Below are 27,271 nucleotides of genomic sequence, written 5' to 3' on the forward strand. Positions count from 1 at the left end.
TCCTAGTGCTTTGGAAGGCCGAGTAGGGAGGATTGCTTGAGGACAGGAGTTTGAGACCAGCCTGGGCAACATAGCGGGACCCTGTCTCTACAAAGAAATTTTAAAAGTAGCCAGGCATGGTGGCATGCACATGGATCACTTGAACCCAGGAGTAGGAGGCTTCAGTGAGCTATGATCACGCCACTGCACTCCAGCCTGGGTGACAGAGTGAGAACCTGATCCAAAACAAAAGAAAATAATTTCCAAAAGACTGCATGCAGATCATAAAGATGAAGTCAAGCAAGACTATATTTTGGGGGTCTATATACATATTTTGTCAAACTTTTTAAAAAATAAGTGAGAATGATACGTATACACTTGTACAGATATGATAGCATTGACTTTAGCAGAAGTGCAGGGCCATTAGAAAAAGAGACACAAAATACAACAGCATTATCAACATCCTAGTTTTTAAGTTTAATGGTGGTTTTTTGGGGTATTTATTTTTTCTTTATCCTTTATAACCTTTATATGTGTGTATATATACTTTTCTACATATCACATAGTATTATTTATCTGTAGAAAGTAACAGTAACTGCTAGACAGAGCCACACTATTGATTAGACACGATGGCATTAGTGGTTGGATATGTGTGTAAAATGTCCACTGCCTTGTCCAGATAAACTGCCATAATGAGAAGCAAGAATGAAAGGAACTCGGTGTTCTCCTCCATTTCTTTGCGAGTGATATTTTTCTTCTTCTCTCCCCCAGCACATCATCTACTCTGTGAAATTTTTCATTTCATATGCAATTCCCGATGTATCAAAACGCACGAAGAGCAAGATCCAGAGAGAAAAATACCTAACCCAAAAGCTTCTTCATGAGAATCACCTCAAAGATATGACGAAAAATATGGGGGTGATAGCTGAACGGATGATAGAAGCAGTAGATAACAATTTACGACCAAAATTAGAATAAGAGCTTTATGTTCTGAGAAGCACTTTAAGGAATTTAGCTCTGTCAAAATATATTAGGAATCACTAATGAGAATGTTTAAGTTAAATCACTTTGGCAAATATGAGTCTTAACTATTGCCATTTCCACATGTATTATTTTTCAGTTTCAGCTAGCGATGCAGAAACTGGAAAATGTAAAACTTAGATCATGAAGGGCATAAAACTTATCACCTGGAAAACCTAAATGTTACCTTTTTCTGATAAATTGGAATTTTACAGAAAAAGTCCCTTAGTATGCTTAAAAACCACCCCTTCTAAAGTAGAATGGATTCTTTTTTTTCTATTTGATTACTGTCATTTCTGTCTATTCTCAGGCGCATGATCTCCTTTATTTTCAGGCCATGTTTTATTTCTTCACTTTGCTACAACTGTTCCAGGGTCATCTTTTCCTTGCAGTACCATCATTATAGATTTAATAGCTTTCATGTGATTAAAAATAGCTAACTAGACTCAAGGATTCACAATAGTTAGGTGTATTATCAATACCTCCAGAAAGGAAACCTCAGTTAATCAGAGGAAATAGTTTCAGTCTTCATTTGAACATGTCTTTCCATCTCAAAAAAATACTTGTAGTACGTTGGAATGAAGATAGCAAGGTTTTGAAGCGTATTTGTCCTAATGCACAGTGACACTTTTTATCTTCCAGGAGCCCTTCTAGGAGGTCCTGTGCCTAATCAATGTTGACTGCTTTGCAGATCTCAAGGGAATAAAATGACAAAAGTAGGGAAAGTTACAGATTCAAACAGCATTTTAACTCATGTTGATCTGCATAATTAATTTATCTTTTCTAAAGATGTGTAGTTTCTTGGAAAACAGTGATATCACATGATTAAAATTACATTTTTATCAACGTAATTGTCTGGAAAAGATAAGCCCGTCAATTTTCTACCAGTTGACTTTTATTCATTAGATACAGAAGGTGCAGTATTACACATCACCAGCTGCCTTTGCGAATGGCTCACTACACAGCCATTGGGGCATGACTGTGTGCATGGGCAGAAACAGCAAGTGCCCTCATTGTGGTCACTGGGTGGGGAGTGCCTTTTGTCAAGGAGTCTGTAGGACTTGGCTTATTTCTATATGCCAAAGTGATCAACACACCAAAGTCTCTGCCATAAAGAATGTGGCTTCCTTGCATCCTCCATCCTGTTATTCCGGGCCCAGTAATTTGATGTAACTGTCCGATTGTACTAGAGACAGGAATATACCAAGATTATTCATCATCAAGTAAAGAGACTCTAGATTAGATCTGATTTTTTGGCCTCCTCTAGAGTCAATCAGGCAGTTAAGAGTAATAAAGGAAAATGGTTTGGTCACAAACCCTACCATTATCTGGAGATTACTTCCTGCTGCACTCCTGTCCTGCCATGCACGTCTTGCTCAGTTTTGTTCAGCCTAGCAGTCTACTTCACGTTATTGCCTTGTAAGTGTCAGGCCTCCTGGGCACTCTGGAAAAGACAGGGAGCCAGGCCCTCTCACCCCTACTGGTAACAGGTCAGTGCTGGGTGCAGGAGAGGGAGGTGATTTGCATCATGGTCATGCTGCATGGGCCTCACTGGGATGCTGTTAAATGCCAGAGGAGCCAACCTATCAGAATCCTAGCAGCAACGGGAAACTCAGATTTTAGAGGCTTTTTACAAAAAAGCAGCTTAACTCTAGGTCCTGATTTCAAATACCTGCCATGAATGATTTTTAAGTATTTATGTAGGATCCATCAAAGCAGTATTCTCGGCTTTTGAATTGTCTTAATGGATCAGGGACACCATTTCACTGTCTCTCTTGATCATGTTAATGATGTAGTCAGAGTTTCAAAACAGGCCACATGAGGTCTGACTGCACAGAGATGGAGAAATGAATTTCTTCCCACTGAAGGAAACTCTTTCTCATTCGCAGCCAAGATGGGAGTGCCACTGTTCCTCTCTTCACTTCTGAGATACTGCTTCTAGAAGCGGGTGTCACTTCCTCTCTATTACCTCTTCTCTGAAGTGTGTGGCTATCTCCTTGTGTTTAAATTTGGCAGTTACTCGCCATGTATGTCAGCATAGAAAAGGAAATGTTTTTACCTTATCTCCTGTATGTATGATAGAACTTAAAAGAAATGTGCATTTGTTTTCATAGCCCCAGCAGAGAAAATCCTCTTCATAGATTACATGCGCTGCTGTGGACAGGAGGGAACAAAACCCTCTACATATTTAAAGGCACCAAATGTAATATCTGACACTGTTAAGATGCCCAAAAGAGCAAAGTTGTTGTGGAGATGCAGGGTCGTTTCCCCATGCCATCCACAGTGTTAGTGAGTCCAGGGCTGACTTGCAGTGATGAAGAAAAGCAGGGAGCTGTGTCTGCCGACAATGGTGGCTGCATCTGTAAGTGGCTTCAGAGGCAGCAGCCCTGGGGAAATTGATGGGTGTGGCAGTGGACCTGTGAAGAGGGAGAATCTGGCCCTCAGCCTGTCCAGTGTTAACCACTAGAGAAACTGAGCTTTATATCCTTTTGTATTGCCTGTGAATTTTAGCATATTGAAACATTAGACCAAATACTCAGGGGATTTTTCATTAAACATCCCTCAGATAATTTAGCTGTATGTCATTAGAAAGGGAAAGCTATCATTTTTATTTTAAAAATAAACAAGGCCATCTTGTAAACTGTCACCAAAGTCTTCCCTTTTTTATTGCATGTGTGTCTTGAATTTCATAAAACATTAATTCACAATAGGGGGTCAGAATGTACTCTTGTTGAAACACTTCTTGTACCATTTTATGTTCATAATTATGTTTGAGGAGGTAAAAATGTATGAGCAGCTTAAGTGAAGTAGAACTATTCATGATGCTTTTCATACATTGTGGCATAAGATGTAAAGTTTGTAATTAATGTTCATTTCTGTGCATTTTAATATTCTTTTATAAGTATGAGCATTTTAATAAATTCATTTTTACAAACAATAGTATGGTCTATTCTATATTGTCTTAATGTTTTTAAGGAAGAGAACAAATATATATCTGCTATTTACTAGTGGCCAGTTGTGTATCCCTTAGATAAATGTATGCTTTTATGTCGGTTTTTCACAGGCTTCACTTCAGAGATTTGCTTTGGATTTTTAAAAATTATATTCAGTGTATTAAGGTTACAAGTTAGAAAAGGTAGTTATTAAACTCAGCCAAATCCTATTCTTTTTGTCAATCTAGCAAATTTTACCACTTTTTACCAGACTTTTGAATAATGTTCGGTTTCACCTACCAGGTTAATGAAATGTGTTAAAATATCTGCCATAGCATTTATAAATGTAGCATATTCCATTCATTTCCTTTCTAAAATAGTTGTTATATGACCAATAGTGACCCAGAGGACGTAACTGGCAAAACTAGAAACCTGTTTCTCTTGCTGCCTTCTCTCTGTAGGACACCTTTCCCAGGACCGTTTAGGTTGTGTTCCCTGTCACCCCTTCATTACTGAGACAATATGTAAATGGACGATGGCCAGACCATATGTAGAAGCAGAACTCTACCTACACCCTGCCCCTGCTCTCTGCAATAGTCACCCCAGGGAGCCAGCCTGCAGTAGGTTATACTAACAGAAAGTCAGAGTGCTCTCTCCAGTTACAATCCGGGAAACTAAAGAATAACTTCTGTAACAATTGGCCCAATATTACCAGGACCTGATGAATAACTGACAGCTTCCCTAATTTTGGTCCCTGCTCATACCTTAGGACCAACCAGAGAAAGCCAAATGTGCCCTGCTAATCATCACATAGGATATCCACTTCTAGTTAGCTACCTACAGCTTCCCACATCAGCGGCCTCCAATCAGGCGTAGCAGAAGCCTTCCCACTCTTTCTGCCTGCCTTTGAGTCTTTGTCAAAACATGAGTGACAGTGGATGACTCCCTTTGCTATAGCATACTCTGAATAAATAGCCTTTCCTTCTAATGTGGATGGTCTTTGCTTATTTCCACATTATGATCAATACAATGGCAGTGGATGTTTGTTTGCTGGGCAGTCGGACAAATACTCGAGTGCGTTACTTTGGCAAACTCCTGCCCTTGGATCATACTGGGGTTGGTCAGGAGGGAGGTTGGTCATGATGACAGATAAATCCTGGAGAAATGTAGATTGGATCACTGGGAATGAAGCTGTGAACCCAACACGATGAGTTTTGCCATTGATAAGCAATGGGGAACCTGTGGAGAACTTCAGAACGGAATGCTGTAGGCAAGAATGTGATCTTTGTCCCTGGTGAGGACTCATCTGCCTTCTCTCCTAAGCTCTCTTTTCTGATGTGCTCTTTGAGCCTCCTCACCTTAAGATTCAAGGAGTTTGGCGGCAGTTCTCACAATAGGGAGGCTGCCTTGCAGCATTCCTGAGGGGAGAAGAAGAATGGACCCCACCCAGAGCCTTCGGATTCCATGGAGCATTCAAGCATAAATGAAGGGGAAATCCTAGAAAAACCTGCTGTGGCTGTGACAGTTTCATTTTACTTGGGGAGATGTTTTCCTTTGGTTATGAAACAGATTTTACAAATGCTCTTAACAGCATTTCCATTTCCCAGCAGAAAACACACATAAGGCAGGTGGCCCTTTAAACCCCTTGCCCCATTCCCGAAAACAGTTCAGCACGTGGGATCCTTTGCAATGCTGGAATGATTTTTGTCACTTTACCTACTGGAAGATACCCCTGAGATCGGTCCTACCCTTCATTTCTCATCATTTCACCTGTTTTTGGCCATAATCAAACCTAGTTCTTCTAATTAGAACCACTTCACACCCCAACTCAAGCAAGTAGACCATGATTCCTAATATTGTTCAGGGTGGATACGCACATGTATGTTACAAAATACCCTGCCATTACTTTCTTGTCATTGTCGCTTGAGGTGAGTCAGAGTGATAAATCGCTGTCAGTCACCTAAGAGGAAGCTGCAGGTAAGAGGCCCTGCTCTGTGGTACAGAACAAGCTACAGCCCTGGGAACAAGCGATAGCACTGGCCGCAACAAAATTCCTGGACTGACCCCACCGCTGGGCCTTTTCTCCCCTACTTTGTCTTTAAATCAAATCAAATTTTACCTTCACATATTTTGGTTCCTTTGGGACCATCAATATTCACTATTGCAGGGCTCTAGCTTCAAGATCACAATCTTACAGCAACCCTTTTCCCAGGACTGGAATAGAAGAGGAAGGAGGGAGGCAGTGCAAAGAATCCAGGGAAATAAAAGTCAATTAAACAAAGGGGGAAATCTCTCTGGAGACTCCAACAATGAACAGAAGGCTCCTTGGCCCTCATTTCTGGCTCTGTGGAAAACGTCTGGGTATAACTAAGAAAAAACATTCCATTTCGATTGCTCCCCAAAAGACTGAAAAGCAAACATATGTAAGGAGCAGCTCCCAGGAAATTGTTTAAATTGCTCTTTTCTATTGGTGATGGTGGGGCAAATACAACCCCAGGAGCTCTCATGGAACCCCAGAGAGAACTATCACATTCACACTCACCCTTCATTAATAATGAGGCAAGTTAATGCGTTCTTGAGACCTCTTCTTCAGTCTCCTTCATAAGGATAAATCATTGCATTACCTTCCTTGTAAGGATAAATCATTGCATTACCTTCCTTGTTTTAATCTAGGAAAATGCACTGAAAGCCTAGAATAGAACTTTTTTTCCCAGACAATATTCTTCCATATCATCTCTTAAAGCTCTATTACCTGTTCAATGTGAACAGTGTAATTCCTAATACGTGATTATGGCACTCCCTATTATAAAAGGAATGGATCCCTGGATGTCTCTTCAGAGCTTTTTCCCTAGGTTTTCCTATTGTATTCAGGGCTCCAACACTTGGCAGTTTGTCAGCCTGGATAATTCCACAATATCATATTATTGTCTTCCAAAGCTTGTCTTTCTTAACATATCCAGTCATGGGCAACTAATTGCTTAGTATGAATTCCCCCACTTTAGCTGCTGCACTTAATAGTAAAAAAGAGGGCATACCAGTGTCCTGCTCACAAACCACCCCTCAGTGCAGCCCAGTTTCTGCCAGGATGACCAGTCTGTTACAAACATATCTTGGTGTCAGTCCTCCAAACAGTTTCTTAGGAACTCTTTGACCAGGCCATGCTACCCAAATTAAACCACATCTTTGTCATCTGTGAACCAGAGCCTGGGGCAAATGTACTCCCCTTCCTTCCCACCTACCCTGCATATTGTAAATGATGAGAAGGAAAGGAAACTTTGGGGTAAAAACTGAAGGTTTTAATCTTCTAAGAATAACTATCTTAAGAATATAGTTAGCATCACCAAAAATATGCCATGTTTTAAATAGGGTGGACAAGTACATTTAGAGTACAACACAAACTCACTGAAAAGAAAAAAAATGATGAAGGCAAGGTCTGGGGCAAAGACAGCATTGATGTTTGTTTTACCTGGGTTCAAGGCAGCCTGCCTGTGATACAAGAAAGGACATAAGATTTAGAAATAGAGGACCTTGATTCAAGTCCTGGATCTGCCACTTGCCAGCTTCATAAATTTTAGCAAGTTAAGAAACTGAATATATAAATGGACAATGGCCAGAGCATATATAAAAACAGAACACCGATCCTCAGCCTGCAGCAACCTGCCCAGAAAACTAACCCCTTTATCTACAATCAGCCCAGAAAGCCAGCCTACTGCAAGTCAGACTTGTAGGAGGTCAGAATGCTATGTCTAGTGACCATCCAGGAAGCTAAACACCTCTGTAACAACTGGTGCAATATGACCAGGAATTGATGAATAACAGCTTCCCTAATTCCGGTTCCTGCTTGCACCCTAGGACCAACCAGAGAAAGCCAAATATGCTCCCCTAACCATAACATAGAATGCCCACTTCTGCTTAGCTGCCTATAGCTTCCCCATGCCAGCAGCCACCAATCGGGGCATAGCTGAAGCCTTCCTACTCCCCTGCCTGCCTTTGAGTCTCTGTCAAAACACAAGTGACAGTAGCTGACTCCCTTGCGATAGCAAGCTCTGAATAGCCTTTGCTTGTTCTCATTTGGCTGATCTTTATTTCCACAAAGGTATTTAACCTCTCTAGCCTCTAACTTCCTAATCCATAACAATGGGGCTAGTTTCCACTACTTGGCGTCATTAGGAAGTCCCTAATGTCTATGCTTCTCACGCTGGATTCAGGATGTATAAGAAACCACAGGATCAACATGAGCAATCCTCTTGGAGGTGAGTGTTTCAATGATTAAAGGAGAAATGGTCATATTAAAACAAACACAGATATATTTTGAAATTGCATGCAAAATCCAGATGAATGTTTAATATAAAATAACAACCTTTAAATAAATTCTGGCTGGGCATCGTGGCTCACATCTATAATCCCAGCACTTTGGGAGGCTGAGGCTGGTGGATCATCTGAGGTCAGGAGCTAATGACCAGCCTGGCCAAAATGATGAAACCCTGTCTCTACTAAAATTACAAAAAATTAGCCACGTGTGGTGGCGGGCACCTGTAATCTCGGCTACTAGGGCGGCTGAGGCAGGAGAATCGCTTGAACCTGGGAGGCAGAGGTTGCTGTGAGCTGAGATTGCACCACAAGAGTGAAACTCTGTCCAAAAAAAAAAAAAAAGAAAAGAAAAGAAATTCCACACTTAGAGTAAGCTGCTTCATCTAGGCCCCAGGGTCATACCTTTACCTTCCTCTGTCTTCAGTGAAACTTGTGTGGAAAAGACTGACAAGGTTGACATATGTTGAAAGCACCTCGTCAGCCATGAGATTCTAGAACAGTGTTCTCAAAGTGTGGTCTAGATTCCCCTGGGAGGGTCTAAGGCCTTTTCAAGAGGTCCACAAAGGCAAAACTATTTTCCTAATAACACAAAGACAAGATTTGCCTTTTTCACTGTCATTCTCTCACCAGCATAGAGTGGAGTTTCCAGACGCTCCATGACGTGGAACATGGGCAAAGACTGAATGCAGGAGCAGGTGTGAGCATCTAACTGCTTGCTATTAAGCCAGACATTAAAAATATAAAACAATGCCACTCTTCTCATTAGATTATTTTGAAAAGTACATTCTTTTTCATTACATTTTATGTTTTACATGCAATGGGCTTATTCTTATTTTAAAATTAATTTTTAACGTTCTGTTTTCATTTCTAATACAGTAAATATTCATAAGTATGATTCACACAAACAAAGGTTTTTGTGGGCTCTCAAAACTTTTTTTTTTTTTTAAGAGACGGAGTCTCGCTCTGTCGCCCAGACTAGAGTGCAGTGGCATAATCTCGGCTCACTGCAACCTCTGCCTCCCGGGTTCTAGCAATTCTCCTGCCTCAGCCTCCCTAGTAGCTGGTATTACAGGTGCACACCGCCACACCTAGCTAATGTTCTATATTTTTGGTAGAGACCGAGTTTACCATGTTGCCCAGGCTGGTCTCAAACTTCTGAGCTCAGGCAATCCACCTGCCTTGGCCTCCCAAAGTATTAGAATTACAGGTGTGAGCCACAGCACCCAACCTCAAAACTTTTTAAGAGTGTAAAATAGTTCTGAGAACTACTGCTTTATAAAAATTTGGACCAGAGCCAATCATGGCATTTACATTTAAGTTGGCTAGTAAAACTTCCAGCATGAGGGTAGTAAAAAAGACCAATGCAGTCTTTCCACTCTCTATGCATGTGAAATCCATTTTCTGGTCAATGCCAAACTCTAGTAAAGCTCTGTCTCTGATGTAAGATCTGTGCTGGTGCTTCTGCTCAGGCAAGCTGCCTCATCCTGCCCAATGCCCACTGAGCTCTCGGTCTTCCTCATTTCCCAGTTGTCCGTCCTGGGCTACATAGTGTGATAAGGCCTGCTGTGGTTTCTTTTGTGTATCCTACCACATTCAGCACGTGTGTGTGTGTGTGTAAAATATATACACACATGTATATATTTCATTCCAAGCTGTTCCTGGAGTCCCCGAAAAGGACATGTGATCAGCAATACAGATTGAGCATCCCTAATCCAAAAATCTGAAATCCAAAATGCTCCAAAATCAGAAACTTTTTGAGCACCAATGTGATGCCATGAATGGAAAATTCCACATCTGACTTGATGTGGCAGGTCACAGTCAAAATGCAGGCACCATATACACACTTTGTTCAGCATCCCCAAAAGAAAATAAAATTACCTTCAGGCTATGTGTATCAATTGTATGTGAAATACAAATTTTGTGTTTAGACCTGGACCCCATCCCCAAGATATCCCATTATGTATATGTAAATATTTCAAAATTCAGAAAAATCTGTAATTTTTAACACTTCTGGTCCCAAGGATATCAAATAAGGGATATTCAACTTGTAGTAGTGTGACTAGTGTGCAAAAAGTGATCACAACTATAAATCCTGGTGTCATCTAGAGGCCCATTGCAAAAACATGACCCATATTGATCCTGTAAGCCATATGCAGGGAGTAATTCTATTAAAGATATTTCTTTCGAACAGGGAACATTGTGTATTTATTCAGTATTTATAGCACACCTGGAAGAGAGATGTTCAATAAATACTTGTTGAATTAATGAATAAATGCCTCATCTACCCTGATAATAGATTTTCTAGCCAAAAGATTTAGGAAGCATATCCAGGAAAGTAGCATAATGTTAAAATAAGAATGACAGTTGATTGCTCAAGACACCAAATCAAGATGGGTAAACTTGGTTTGGAACAATGGCTGAGTAGTCAGAAGTCCTGATGGTGAGCTGTGAGGACTGTGAGGAAGCATCACCAGTGTGTCTTGAGTATAGATGCTGCTACTTCTCCAGCCACCAGCCCACCACCGAAGTGAGTCACAGTCCAGGATGCAGTTAAATAGCCTACTAGAGTGGGTGATGCCAGTGTTTAATCACAGGTCACACAGAGGCCAATGCAAAAGGCCAGTGAAATGGATCTGGGACTCTGAATTTCTCAATCCCCATATCAAAACACTACATTGAACAAACTCCCAAACTCATCTGCGGTGTGGTTCTCATGGACTAATTCCCATCTGGTCTGTCCAATTGGAGACAAACCTAAGCAGGAGGCAATTCAAACAAGGCTATCATATTGATGTCCTGTTACTCCTTGTCCATGGGAGAATGGTAAAAGGGAGTCTATCTGGACATGAGGGCATTTGAATTTGGTCCTTTAAACAAATTCTCAAAAGATAAATACTGACTCTCATTTTCATTCAGCTTACCTGAAGACAATAATTACCAGCGTATTCAAGATATGATTTAATTGCTTCTTTTTTTTTTTTTTTTTTTTTTTTTGTGACAGTATCTTGTTCTGTTGCCCAGGCTGGGGCACAGTGGCATGATCTTGGCTCACTGCAATCTCTGCCTCCCAGTTGACTGCTATATGTGTTATAAGTTTATCTATGAAATTAGATTTTTGGAACAACTAACTTCTGACTTTACTGACTCCATTATATATTTTATATTTCAATAATATCTTTTTTATTTTCTGTTACTTTCTTTTTCCTTCTACTTTCTTTGGGGCCAACTCCATGTTTTCCTTTATCGAATTTCTTAAGTTAGATTTATTCAATAATTCATTCAACAAATATTTGTGTGTCTATTATGTGGCCAGCATTGTTTTATGTGCTCAAGATAGGTAGTATTGTTTGGCTCATTAATTTTTCAATGTTGGCATTTAAGACCATTAATTTTCCTCTAAATCCTATTTTAGCTGCAACCTACAAGCTTTTATATGTAGAGTTTTTTGTTGTTGCTATTATTAAAAGTATTTTAGAATTTTCCTTCTTTTGCTTTTCAATCTGCAATGTCTTCATGCCATTTTAATTTTTTAAAGGTAATTTAATTGAGCCTAATTTCTTTTTTACCTAATAGTTGCTTTGTTGTGTGATTTGAATTTTGTAAGACAGTCCTTATATTATCAAGTCTAACCTTAAATGCATTAAAGAAAGAAAAGTTTCTGTATACTGTAACACTGATTTTTTGACATTTATTGAGGCTTGAGTTTTGAACTGCCATATAATCTGTTTTTGTAAAGATTTTGTGTGTGCTTAAGAATATATTTCCTGAGGACATCGGCAAGATGATAGGATAGGAAGTCCCAGGCATTTATTTATTTATTTATTTACTTACTTACTTTTTGAGACAGAGCCTTACTCTGTCACCCAGGCTGAAGTGCAATGGCACGATCTCAGCTCACTGAACCTCCACCTCCCAGGTTCAAGCAATTCTCCTCCCTCAGCCTCCTGAGTAGCTGGGATTACAGGCATGTGCCACCATGCCGGGCCAATTTTTTTTTTTTTTTTTTTTTTGTATTTTTAGTAGAGACAGGGTTTCACCATGTTGGCCAGGCTGGTCTCAAACTCCTGACCTCAGATGATCTGCCTGGCTTGGCCTCGCAAAGTGCTAGTATTGCAGGCGTGAGCCACTGCACATGGCCAGACTCTCATTCTTCCAAGGAAATATATAATAAACAACTAATGACTAAAATAGCTTTATAGGAGCCCTGGAGACCGAAGATCTGCAGCAAACAAGTAAATGCCCAATCAAAAAAAAAGAAAAAAGAAAAAAAAAGCCATACTCAAAATGGCAGTAATATTGTGGCATTTTAGCTCAACGTGGCCCTACCCTCTCTCTGGCATGGCATTGTTGGGAAGAAGTGGCCCATTTTCTGGTTCCCTCTCGCAGGATGAAAGGAAAATTGTGAAACTTGTTTGAAATATTCTGACCTCTCTGTGGGCTGACCATGGAAATGATTTCTGTATAATCTAACCCAGAGTTCAGACAGAAATTTCAGCATCATTTGGATACCAGGTTGGAAGATATTGATGGCAGTGGTGGGTACCATGGCATGTGAAGACTGCAGGGAGACTTGTGATTCATGAACATCTGGAGATAAGAGATTGCAGAAAGAATAATGCAAGAGTTCCCGGCCCTGAGAAGAAGCAGGGATGAGGTTTTTAAGGAAATTAAGACAGTTAAAAGCAGCTGTATATACAGGAGAATGAAGTTGGGGTGGGAGGCAAGCATGCAAACAGACCCAGAGAATATGCTCGCTGACGAAAGATCTGAGAACTTAAGCCTTCACGCTGGCCTTATGAGAAGGTATACCATCTCCCTCACAGAGGCAGTCAGCAAAGACTAGGAAAGGTGGCCGTTTTTCAAATGTCTAATTTTCAACAAAAGCAAAAGCACAAGTCATACAGAGAAACAGAAATATGACTCATTCAAAGGAAAAGAAATTTCCAAAACCAACCCTAAAGAAATACAGGCTTTGGACTTGCTAGACAAAGACTTTAAAACAACTGTCACAAATAAATTCAAATAGAAATTTTTTAAATAACCAAACAAATTCTGGAGCTGCAAGACAAACACTGAATTGAGAAAATATATTAGAAGGGTTCATCAGCAAATAAAAACAGGAAGAAGAAAGAATCAGCAAACCTGAAGACAGGTTATTTGAAATTATGAAGCCTGAGTAGCAAAAGAAAAAAGAAGAAAGTGAATGGAGCCTAAGGGACTATGGGCTACCATCAAGCCAACCAAAATATACATTAAAGGAATCTCAGGGGAATAGAAAGAATGAGGTAGGGAGTTTATTTGAAGAAATAATGGCCAAAAACTTCCCAAATTTGAGGAAATACATAGATATACAAGAAGCTGAACAAGCTCCAAGTAGAATAAAACCAAAGAAAACAACACGGAGACACATTATAATCAAGCTATCAAAAGACAAAGACAGATTCTTGAAGAATGACTACCAGAAGCTGGGAAAGGAGGTAGGGAGGGGGGAGAAGTGGGGATGGTTAATGAGTACAAAAAGTACTTAGAAAGAAAGAATAAGACCTAGCATTTGATAGCACAATCGGTTGGCTATAGTCAATAATTGTACATTTAAAAATAACTAAGAGTATAATTTGATTGTTTGTAATACAAAGGATAAATGCTTGAAGTGACAGATCCCCCTTTTGCCCTGATGTGATTATCACACGCTGTATACCTGTATCAAAATATCCCCAAATACCCAATATCCCATATATCACACACACACACATATATATATCTACTATGTACCCACAAAAATTTTAAAAGAAAATGTTTAAAAGAGATTCTTGAAAGCAGCAAGAAAAAAGCAAATTGTCATATACAAGGGATCCTCAATAAGATTATCAGATTTCTCAGCAGAAACCATGCAAGCCAAAAGGCAGTAGGAAGATATATTTAAAGTGTTGAAAGAGAAAAAAACTTCACCAATAATTCTATATCTGACAAAACTATTCTTCAAAAAATGTGAGAGAAATTAAGAAATTTCCAGAAAAGCAAATAAGGAAATTTATTTCCACCAGACCTGCCCCACAAGAAATGCTACAGTGATTTCTTCAAGTTTAAATGAAAGCATACTAGACAGTAATTCAAAACCACATAAAAATATAAATTTCCTTGGTAAACACATGAACAAATACCAAAACCAGTATTGTAATTTTGGTTTATAATTTCACTTTTTCTTCCTTTACAGGATATAAAAGCAAAAGCATAAAAAATAAATCTGCATTAATGCTACACAATATGTCTGGGCACAGTGGCTCACACCTGTAATCCCAGCACTTTGGGAAGCCAAGGCAGATGAATCACTTGAGTCCAGGAGTTTGAGACCAGCCTGGACAACGCAGTGAAACCCTGTCTCTAAATACAAAAATAATAATAATCATCATCATCAGCAGCTAGATGTGGAGACTGAGGAGGGGGCATTGCTTGAGCCTGGGAGGTGGAGGTTACACTGAGCCAAGATCTAACCCCTTCACTCCAGCCTGGGCAGCAGAGAGAGACTATCTCAAAAAAAAAAAAATTAAAATGTAATGTGTTATGTTAATAACATAAAGGAGGTATAGCTCTAAAAGAGTAACATTTTTATATGCAACTTAAGTTGGTATCAGTTTAAAACTTAGTACAATTTTAGAATATTTTAGGGAATCCCCATGGTTACCAGAAAGAAAATATCTATAGAATATACACAAAGTAAAATGAGAAGGTAATCAAAAATATGTCACTACAAAAATAATTAAACATAAATTAAGGCAAGAAGGAAGGAAATGAGGGACAAAGAAAAACTATAAGACTCACAGAAAGAAAACAAAATACCAATAGTGAGTCTTGCCCTATCAGCAATAACTTTAAATGTAAATAGGTTAAACTTCCCAATCGAAAGACACAGATTGGCCAATTAAATTTTTAAAAACATGATTCTACTATATACTGTCCACAAGAGACTCACTTTAGATCTAAGGACATGCTTAGGTTGAAAGATGGAAAAAGATACACTATAAAAATAATAACCAAAGAAGGATGGCTAAACTAATATCAGACAAAATAGGCTTTCAGCCAAAAACTGTTACAAGACACAAAGGTTGATATTATGTAATGATAAAAGGGTTGATTCATCTAGAAGATATAACAATTATAAACATATATATAGCAAACTTCAGAGGTCCTAAATATATTAAGTAAACATTGACAGAATTAAAAGGAGAAATAGCTCTATAATTATAGTAAGACACTTTAATATCCCACTTTTTATTAATGATAGAAGAGCTAGACAGCATGTATGACAGAATATAAGGACACAGAGGTATTGAACAACATGAAAGACCAACTGGACCTAACAAACATACATAGAATATTTTATCCAGCAAAGCAAAAAACCACATTTTTTTCTCAAGCATATTTGGAACATTATCCAGAATAAATGACATGTTAGGGCATGAAATAAGCCTTAATAAATTTAAAAAGACAGCAATCATACAGGTTATCTCTTCCAACCACTCTGGAATGAAACTAGAAATCAATAGCAGAAAAAAAAAGGGGAAAATTTACAAATATGCAGAAATTAAACAATACTTTCTTATACAACCATTAGGTCAAAAAATAAAGGCGAAATTAGAAAATATCTTGAGATAAATGAAAATGAAAACACAACATACCAAAATCTATGGGATGCAGCAAAAGCAGTGTTACTAGGGAAATTTGTAGATTCAAAAATATATACTCAAAATGAAGAAAGAGAAAATGGCAACCTCCAGCTAGGTGCATAGAAATGGTCCTGATTCATGCCTCTGGCCTGCTGCTGCTGCTGCAGCTACCTGGGACTTGTGCAGCCAAGGGCCCAGTCAGGACACTCAGTAAGGCTATCTCACTTCCTCAAAAGGAGGAGGATATTCATAATTACTGTGATATAGACATGACATGTTTTCTGGTAGAGTGGGAGAAGGATGATAACATAAAAAAAGATCTTCGAGAGCACAAGAGACCCTAAAACCTGTCAACTTCTTATATATAGACCTGGGCAAACCTGAAAGCACATTGAAAATGATGAAAAAAAGGGAAGATTCTTATATGTTTGTCACTGTATCAGGAAGCCCCACTGAGAAAGAGAGAGGAAATCATGAGCCTCGGTCAGGGCAGTCTTCTCAATGCTAATGAAATGTCCAGAGGTTCACTGTGGGATCAGACCATACTATCTTCATAATTCATGATGGAAAATATGCGTGGGAGATCGAGAACTCTTTTGTCAGTGAAGACAAGTGTGCTGATGCAACTCTGGAGGGACAGGTGTTCCCTGGCAAAGGAGAAGGAAGCAAAGATAAAAATAAAGCAAGACAACACTGAAAAGAAGAAAAGAGATCCAAAATCTTGGGCTTTCAGTGAAAACAAGCTGGAAACAGCAGAGAAGACCTGTAACAGGGCAGCCACAGTGGTCTGCAGAAAAGCAGATGGACACGGAGAGCTCCTACCTGGGCTCATGTGCTTTGGGCTGGTGCAGGAAACTGCACACAGGATGACATTCTAGTTTCTTCTAGAAAGAGTCTGCCACATGACAAGTTTTGTGGTCAGTGTAAGAATTACTATTTAAAAGGCTTCAAATAGGCCCTTTGAAAAAAGTGGCATGCCACTGTAAACTCCATGAGACAGCTGAAAAACTGTGAGTTCTCAAAGCATGAGAGGGGATAAGTCTGCCTTCAAACACACATCCCCTACTGGGGAACCAGAAAATCCAGATCAAGGGAGAAGGATTTAACCTCACCTAGAGCTGAAATAGATTTAGGGAACGGAGTGAAATTTAAAGGTAGAAGAAGCAGTGAGAAGAGCTCTGTAGGCACTCCCAGTCCCTAGCTTGAGCCTAAGGAAGCCATCCCTTACTTTATCTCACAGGGATCCTTGGGGAAGGTAGCCAGAAAATTAGGGAGAGGCCACAGGGTGAAAGAAGCTTCTTGCTGAACTTTGTAATAATTTCAACTGAGCACTAGTTTTCCTGAGCAGAATCCAGGGGATGAATCAAGCGCAGGTACAAGCACAGAAGCAGCAAACTGATGGTGGAGGTAGGCAGGTAGGGTCATGGTCTGAAAGGCCTGCTTGCTTTCTCAGTTAGGAGGCTTGTAGCCTGGGGCAAGATCTCAGCCCTATCCACCAGCTACCAGGATATAAACTCAGCACTGTTGGCAGGGCATGGTGGGAGTAAGACTGGCCTTGCTGGCTGTGTGGGAGCTGGGTCAGGCCTGTCACTGCCAGCTTCCCTCACTTCCCTGGCAACCTGTATGATGCAGGAAGGGCAGCTATAATCCCCCTTGGAACATAACTCCATTGGCCTGAGAACCACCCCTCCATCCCACACAATGGCTGCAGCAACCCTGGCCCAAGGAGAGTCTGAGCTTGGAACCACCTAACCTTGCCTCCACCTGATGGTTTTTCTCTACCTGCCCTGGTAGCCAAAGACAAAAGACAAACTCTTGGAAGCTCTATGGCCCCTCCCATTGCCTGGCAAACCTGAATACTTATCCTGGACAACTTAGGGCAAACTTACATCCCCCTTCTACTACTGCAGCTGATACTCTCTTGAAAGCACCACCTCCTGACTGGAGGCCAACCAACTCAAGACATTACAGCAACTCTTAACAGAACAATGCGGATGCTCCAAAGAAGGAGAAAACAACAGCTAATTCCACTGCCTGCAACATCCTGGCTAACCAGAGGTTCTGAGTCTGTCCATGTAATTATGTCACTGCCAGCATAACCAGCATGTAAGAAAACCAATGCATGAAACAAAACTACAAACAAGGACTCACAGAATCCATTTCACACTTCACTCCCCTGCCACCTCCACCAGAGCACGTGCTAGTATCCATGGCTGGTAGACCTGAAGACAGATCACATCACAAGATTCTTTGCAGATATTCCCCAGCCTCAGCCCAGAGTCCAGTAGCCCCACTGGGTTGCTAGACTCAGAAGAGCAATAACAATCACTGCAGTCTTGCTCTCAGGAAGCCCATCCCTTGGGGAAAGGGGAGAGCACCACATCAAGGGACCACCCCATGGGACAAAAGAATCTGAACAGCAGTCCTTGAGTTCTAGATATTTCCACTGAAACAGTCTACCCAAATGACAAGGAACCATAAAAGTAATTCTGGTAATATGACAAAACAAGTTTCTATAACACCCCCCAAAAGATCACACTAGCTCTCCAGCAATGAATCCAAACCAAGAAGAAATCTTAATTGCCAGATAAAGAATTCAAAAGGTTGATTATTAAACTACTCAAGGAGGTACCAGAGAATTGTGAAAAACAACTGAAACAATTTTTTTAAAAAATACAGGCTTTGAATAAAATACTCCCCAGACAAATAGATATCATAAAGAAAAAGCAATCACAATTTCTAGAAATGAAAGACACACTTAGAGAAATACAAAATACACTGGAAAATTTCAACAATAGACTAGAACAAGTAAAAGAACTCCAGAACTTGAAGACAAGGCTTTTGAATTGACCCAATCTGACAAAAACAAAGAAAAAAAATTTTTTAGATGAACAAAGCCTCCAAGAAATTTGGCATTATGTTAAGCAACCAAACATAAGATTAATTGCTGTTTCTGAGAAGGAAGAGAAATCTAAAAGTCTGGAAAACTTATTTGAGGTAATAATCGAGGAAAACTTCTCTGACGTTGCTAGAGATCTAGACATCTAAATACAAGAAGCTCAATGAACACCTGGGAAATTTATTGCAAAAAAGATCATCACCTAGGCACATAGTCATCAGATTATCTAAAATCAATAAAAAGGGAAGGATCTTAAGAGCTGTGAGGCAAAAGCATCCAGGTAACATATAAAGGAAAACCTATCAGATAAACAGAAGTTTTCTCAGCAGAAAGCCTACAAGCTCAAAGGGTCCTATCTTTAGCCTCTTTAAACAAAATAATTATCAACCCCAAAATTTTGTATCCAGCAAAACTAAGCTTCATAAATGAAGGGGAGATAAAGTCTTTTTCAGACAAACAAATGCTGAGAGAATTCACTGCTATCAAGTGAGCACTACAAGAAATGCTAAAAGGAGATCTAAATCTTGAAACAAAACTTTGAAATACACCAATATACAACCTCTTTAAAGCATAAATCTCACAGGGCCTATAAAACAACAACACAATGAAAAAACACAAGGTATTCAGGCAACAATTAGCATGATGTAAGTGGCCTAAATGCTCCACTTAAAAAATACAGAATGGCAGAATGGGTAAAAATCCACCAACCAAGTATCTGCTATCTTCAAGAGACTCACCTAACATGTAAGGACACACATAAACTTAAAGTAAAGGGGTGGAAAAAGATATTCCATGCAGATGGAAACCAAAAGTATGCAGGAGTTGTTATTCTTATATCACAAAACAAATCTCAATAAATTTAAGAAAATAAAAATTATATCAAGTACTTTCTCAGACCACAATGAAATAAAATTTCAAATTAACTCCAAAGGTACCCTCAAAACTACACAAATACATGGAAATTAAATAATGTGCTCCTCAATGATCTTTGGGTCAATGATACAGTCAAGATGAAAATTAAAAGATTCTTTGAACTGAATAATAATAGTAACACAACCTATCAAAACCTCTGAGATACTGCAAAAGTGGTGCTAAGAGGAAAGTTCATAGCCTTAAATGCCTACATCAAAAAGTCTGAAAGAGCAAGCACAGACAATCTAAGGTCACACCTCAAGGAACTAGAGAAACAAGAACAAATGAAACAAAAACCAAGAGAAGAAAAGAAATAACCAAGATCAGAGCAGAATTAAATGAAATTGAAACAAAAAAAAAAATACAAAAGATAGATGAAACAAAAAGCTGGTTGTTTGAAAAGATAAACAAAATTAATAAGCCACGAGTGAGATTAACCAAGAAACTAAGAGAGAAGAACCAAATAAGTTCAATTAGAAATGAAATGGGAAGCACCAAAACAGTATGGTACTGGTATAAAAATAGGCACATAAACCAATGGAACAGAATAGAGAACCCAGAAACAAAGTCAAATACTTACAGTCAGCTGATCTTCAACAAACCAAACAAAAACATGAAGTGGGAAAAGGACACACTGTTCAACAAATGGTGCTGGGAAAATTAGCAAGCCACATATAGAAAAATGAAACTGGATCCCATCTCTCACCTTATACAAAAATCAACTCAAGATGGATCAAAGACTTAAATCTAAGACCTGAAACCATAAAAATTCTAGAAGTTAACGTCAGGAAAAACTCTTCTAGACGCTGGCTTAGACAAAGACTTCATGACCAAGAACCCAAAAGCAAATGGGACAAAAACAAAGACAAATAGATAGGACGTAGTTAAACTAAAAAGGTTCTGCACAGCAAAAGAAATAATCAGCAAACAGACAACCTGCTGAGTAGGAGAAAATATTCACAAACTGTGCATCCAACAAAGGACTAATATCCAGAATCTACAAGGAACTCAAACAAATCATAAAAAAAAAATCCCATCAAAAAGTGGGATAAGGACATGAATAGACAATTCTCTAAAGAAGATATAAAAGTGGCCAACAAACATAAGAAAAAATGCTCAACATCACTAATGATCAGGGAAATGCAAATCTAAACCACAATGCAGTACCACCTTACTCCTGCAAGAATCGCCATAATATAAAAATTAATAGATTTTGGCAGGGATTTGGTGAAAAGGGAACACTTTTAAACTGCTGGTGGAAAGATAAACTAGTACAACCACTATAGAACATAGCATAGAGACTGCTTAAAGAACTAAAGGTAGAACTACCATTTGATCTGGCAATCCCACTACTGTGTATACCCCCAGAGGAAAAGGAGTCATTATATGAAAAAGACACTTGCACATGCATGTTTATAGCAATACTATTTGCAATTTCCAAAATATGGAACCAGCCTAAATGCCATCAATCAGTGAGTGGATAAAGAAAACACAGTATATATACACCATCGAATAATAGCCATAAAAGGACAAAATAATGGCATTCACAGCAACCTGCATGGAGTTGGAGACCATTATTCTAAGTTGATTAACTCAGGAATGAAAAACCAGATATTGAATATTCTCACTTATAAGCAGGAGCTAAGCTCTGAGGATGCAAAGGCAGAAGAATGATATAATGGACTCTGCGGACTCAAGGGGAAGGGTGGAAGCTGGGGGTGAGGGATAAAAGACTACACATTGGATACAATGTACACTGTTTGGGTGATTGGTGCACCAAAACCTCATAAATCAACACTAAAGAATTTATCCATGTATCCAAATACCACCTGTGCCCCCAAAACTATTGAAATAACTTTTTTAAAATAAGAGTTAAAAAAAGATAAGAATTGACCAAATTCCAACCAAAAAAGACAATAGAAACAGACTTAGAGGAGATCTAAATAATGAAATTAACAGATACAGACCCTGAAACAACTGCAATTAATGTTTTAAAAAATAACAAGGTAGAGAATTGTGACAGAGAATTAGAAAGTACAAAACAGTAAACATAAATGTTTGAAGTAATGGATATGCTAATTACCCTGATTTGATGATTACACACTGTATACATGTATCAAAATATCACTTTGTATCTCATAAATTGTACAATTATTGTGTCAACTAAAAATTTTTTTAATAAAAAAGGCTTCAAGTAAGACAAAGATTTTCTAATTATATTGAACTCTGACAAATTCATGTTTACTTTAAAATCATCTTACATAGAAAAAAAGATTTAAATGAACAACCTAAATTTATGCCTTAATGAGGAACCGGAAAAAAGACCAAACTAAACCCAAAACTAGCAGAAGAAATAATAAAGACTCAAATAAGTAAAATCAGAAATGAAAAAGGGGACATTCCTATCAATTTTTACAGACAGAATAAAAAGATAATGAGAATACTATGAACAATTATATGCCAACAGATTGAATATCATAGATGAAATGGACAAATTTTAGAAACACACAACCTAACAAGACAGAATTGTGAGGAAATAGAAAATATTAACATATCTATAACTAGTAAGGAGATTGACTCAGTAATGAAAAGCCTCTCATCTAAGAAAAGCCCAGGACCAGGAAATTTTACCAGTTCATTCTACAATACATTTAAAGAAAAACTAATGCCAATCGTCCTCAAACTCTTCCAAAAATTAAAGAGGAGGGAACACTTCCAAACTCATTCTATGAGCCCAACATCAACCTGATACAAAATCCAAAGGCACTACAAGAAAAGAACTACAGACCAATATCTTTAATTAATAATGATGCAAAAATCCTCAAAATACTAGCAAACAGAATTCAGCAGCACATTAAAAGGACTGTACATCTGATCAAGTGGGATTTATTCCTGGAATGCAAAGGATATCTTACCATATGAAAATCAGTCAATATAATGCAACACATTAAGAGAACAAAGATGAAAAAAACAAACCAACCATATGATCATCTTAATTGATATAGAAAAAGCATTTGACAAAATTCATTACTGCTCATGATGTAAATACTCAACAAACTAGGAATAGAAGGAAGCTACCTCAGCATAATGAAGGTCATATACTGAAAGCCTATGGCTGCATCATAGTCTATAGTAAAAGATTAAAAGCTTTTTCTCTAAGTTCGGGAACAAGAGAAGGATGCTCACATTGCCACTTGCAGTCAAGATAACACTAGAAGTCCTAGATAGAGCAATTAGGAAAAAAAAAAGAGAGAGAGAAATAAAAGGCATCCAAGTTGGAAAGGAGGAAGCCAAATTATCTCTCTTCACAGACAATATGATCTTATATGTAAAAATTCCTAAGGATTCCACACACCCCAAAATGTTAGAACCAATAAATGAATTCAGCAAAGTTGCAGATACACAAATCAAAACACAAAAATCAGTTGTGTTTCTACACACAAAGAAAAATCTAAAGCAGAATTAAGAAAACAATTCCACTTACAATAACATTAAAAAGAATAAAATACCTAGGAATAAATTTAACCAAATAGGCAAAATATTATACACTGAAAAACTATAAAATGTTACTGAACTAAAAAAGACACCAATAAGTGGAAAGACATCTCATGCTTATGGAGTGGAAGGCTTAAGTTTGTAAAGATGTCACTATAACCTAAAGAAACCTATAAATTCAATGCGACTTCTATTAAAATCCCAACAATTTTTGCAGACATAGAAAAATCCATCCTAAAATTCATATAAAACTTCAGTGGACCACAAATAATCAAGACAGCCTTGAAAAAGAACAAAGTTGGAGGTCTCACACTTCCTGATTTCAAAATACCACAAGCTTACAGTAATTAATCAAAATAGACATATAGACCAATGGAATAGAAAGAGCCAGAAATAAACCTTCTTATGAATGGTCAAATGATTTTCAACAAGGGTATCAATTCCTGATTAAATGGGGGGAAAAGACAGTCTTTTCAACAAAGGGTAATTGTGAAAACTGAGTATCTACAAGAAAATAATGAAGTTGGATCCTTACATAACACCCTACACAAAGATTAACTCACAACGGATCAAAGACTTAAGTGTAAGAGCTAAAACTATAAACTCTTAGAAGAAAACATAGGAAAAAAGTCTCATGACATTGAGTCTGACAATGATTTATTACATATGACACCAAAAGGCACAGACAACAAAAGAAAAAAGACTAAATGGATTACATCAAAATTTAAAACTTTTGTACACCAAAGGACACTATTAACAGCATAAAAAGGCAACCTACATGATGGAGAAAATATTTGCAAATCATATGCCTGATAAGAGAGTAATATCCAGAATATATAAATAACTCCTACAAGTTTACAACAGAAAAATAACCCATGAAACAATTTTAAATAGACAAAAGACTTGACTAGCTATTTCTCTTAAAAATATATAAAATGTCCAATAAATACATTTTTTAAATGCTCATCATCACTAATCATTGGAGAAATGCAAATCAAAACCACAATGAGATACTACCCAACACCCATTAGGATAGCTACCATTAAAAAAACAAACAACAAAAATAATAAATATTGTCAAGGATGCGAAGAAATGGGAACCCTTGTGTATTGCTGGTGGGAATGTAAGATGGTGCAGCCACTGTAGAAAACAGTACGGCCATTCCTCAAAAAATTAAAAATAGAATGAACATATGATCCACCAATTTCACTTCTAGGTATATACCCAAAAGAACTGACAGTAGGGACTCAAATACATGTTTGTACACCCGCGTTCATAGCAACATTATTCATAACAGTCAAATGTGGAAGCAACACAACTGTCCATCAATGGTAAATGGATAAAAAAATGTGGTAAATATACATAATGGAATATTCAGCCTTAGAAAGGAAGGAAATTCTGACACATGCTACCACATGGATGAACCTAAGTGAAATAAGCCAGTCATAACAGTACAAATCACACAGGGATATGATTCCACTCAAATGAGGCTCCAAGAGTCGTCAAAATCATAGAGACAGAAAGAAGTGTGTTAACAGAAGCTCGGGGAAGCGGGAATGGGAGATTGTTTTGGTGTTTTTTTTTTTTAATTATACTTTAAGTTCTAGGATACATGTGCACAACGTGCAGGTTTGTTACATATGTATACATGTGCCATGTTGGTGTGCTGCACCCATTAACTCATCATTTACATTAAGTATATCTCCTAACACTATCCCTTCGCCGCCCCTCCCCACAATTGGACCCGGTGTGTGATGATCCCCTTCCTGTCTCCAAGTGATCTCATTGTTCAATTCCCACCTATGAGTGAGAACATGCAGTGTTTGGTTTTCTGTTCTTGCGATAGTTTGCTGAGAATGATGGTTTCCAGCTGCATCCATGTCCCTACAAAGGACACAAACTCATCTTTTTTTACGGCTGCATAGTGTTCCACAGTGTATATATGCCACATTTTCTTAATCCAGTCTGTCACTGATGGACATTTGGGTTGATTCCAAGTCTTTGCTATTGTGAATAGTGCCGCAATAAACATACATGTGCATGTGTCTTTATAGTACCATGACATAATCCTTTGAGTATATACCCAGTAATGGGATGGCTGGGTCAAATGGTATTTCTAGTTCTAGATCCTCGAGGAATCGCCACACTGTTTTCCACAATAGTTGAACTAGTTTACAGTCCCACCAACAGTGTAATAGTGTTCCTATTTCTCCACATCCTCTCCAGCACCTGTTGTTTCCTGATTTTTTAATGATTGCCATTCTAACTGGTGTGAGATGGTATCTCATTGTGGTTTTGATTATTTCTCTGATGGCGAGTAATGATGAGCATTTTTTCATGTGTCTGTTGGCTGTATGAATGTCTTGTTTTGAGAAGTGTCTTTTCATATCTTTTGCCCACTTTTTGATGGGGTTGTTTGCTTTTTTCTTATAAATTTGATTGAGTTCTTTATAGGTTCTGGATATTAGCCCTTTGTCAGATGAGTAGATTGCAAAAATTTTCTCCCATTCTGTAGGTTGCCTGTTCACTCTGATGGTAGTTTCTTTTGCTGTGCAGAAGCTCTTTAGTTTAATTAGATCCCATTTGTCAATTTTGGCTTTTGTTGCCGTTGCTTTTGGTGTTTTAGACATGAAGTCCTTGCCCATGCCTATGTCCTGAATGGTATTACCTAGGTTTTCTTGTATGGTTTTTATGGTTTTAGGTCTAACATTTAAGTCTCTAATCCATCTTGAATTAATTTTCATATAAGGAGTAAGGAAAGAATCCAGTTTCAGCTTCCTACTTATGGCTAGCCAATTTTCCCAGCACCATTTATTAAATAGGGAATCCTTTCCCCATTTCTTGTTTTTCTCAGGTTTGTCAAAGATCAGATGGCTGTAGATGTGTGGTATTATTTCTGAGGTCTCTGTTCTGTTCCATCAGTCTATACCTCTGTTTTGGTACCAGTACCATGCTGTTTTGGTTACTGTAGCCTTGTAGTATAGTTTGAGGTCAGGTAGTGTGATGCCTCCAGCTTTGTTCTTTTGACTTAGGATTGTCTTGGCAATGCGGGCTCTTTTTTGGTTCCATATGAACTTTAAAGCAGTTTTTTTCCAATTCTGTGAGGAAAGTCATTGGTAGCTTAATGGGGATGGCATTGAATCTATAAATAACCTTGGGCAGTATGGCCGTTTTCACGATATTGATTCTTCCTATCCATGAGCATGGTATGTTCTTCCATTTGTTTGTGTCCTCTTTTATTTCACTGAGCAGTGGTTTGTAGTTCTCCTTGAAGAGGTCCTTTACATCCCTCGTAAGTTGGATTCCTAGGTATTTTATTCTCTTTGAAGTTATTGTGAATGGAAGTTCATTCATGATTTGGCTCTCTGTTTGTCTGAATGCTTGTGATTTTTACACATTGATTTTGTATCCTGAGACTTTGTTGAAGCTGCTTATCAGCTTAAGGAGATTTTGGGCTGAGACTATAGGGTTTTCTAAATATACAATCATGTCATCTGCAAACAGGGACAGTTTGACTTCTTCTTTTCCTAACTGAATACTCTTGATTTCTTTCTCTTGCCTGATTGCCCTAGCCAGAACTTTCAACACTATGTTGAATAGGAGTGGTGAGAGAGGGCATCCCTGTCTTGTGCCAGTTTTCAAAAGGAACGCTTCCAGTTTTTGCCCATTCAGGATGATATTGGCTGTGGGTTTTTCATAAATAGCTCTTACTATTTTGAGATACGTTCCATCAATACCGAATTTATTGAGAGTTTTTAGCATGAAGGGCTGTTGAATTTTGTCAAAGGCCTTTTCTGCATCTATTGAGATAATCATGTGGTTTTTGTCTTTGGTTCTGTTTATATGCTGGATTACGTTTATTGATTTGTGTATGTTGAACCAGCTTTGCATCCCAGGGATGAAGCCCACTTGATCATGGTGCATAAGCTTTTGGATATGCTGCTGTTTTCGGTTTGCCAGTATTTTACTGAGGATTTTTGCATCAATGTTCATCAGGGATATTGGTCTAAAATTCTCTTTTTTTGTTGTGTCTCTGTCAGGCTTTGCTATCAGGATGA

General features: G+C 38.3%; 1 protein-coding gene across 5 annotated transcripts in view; it reads left to right on the forward strand.

Annotated features, from left to right (window-relative positions):
* The window catches only part of ANO6 (anoctamin 6), a 212,463-nt gene extending 208,529 nt beyond the window's left edge, over nt 1-3,934 (forward strand). For all 5 annotated transcript variants that reach the window (XM_003906239.5, XM_009180562.4, XM_009180563.4 and 2 more), the window contains one exon: nt 751-3,934. In XM_003906239.5, coding sequence (XP_003906288.2) covers nt 751-957 — 207 coding nt within the window. In that variant the 3' untranslated portion in view covers nt 958-3,934. The remainder of the gene's footprint in view (nt 1-750) is intronic.
* The last annotated feature ends 23,337 nt before the right edge of the window (nt 3,935-27,271 follow it).

The sequence above is a fragment of the Papio anubis genome, chromosome 9, assembly GCF_008728515.1.
Source record: "Papio anubis isolate 15944 chromosome 9, Panubis1.0, whole genome shotgun sequence".
Taxonomy (NCBI): Eukaryota; Metazoa; Chordata; class Mammalia; order Primates; family Cercopithecidae; genus Papio; species Papio anubis.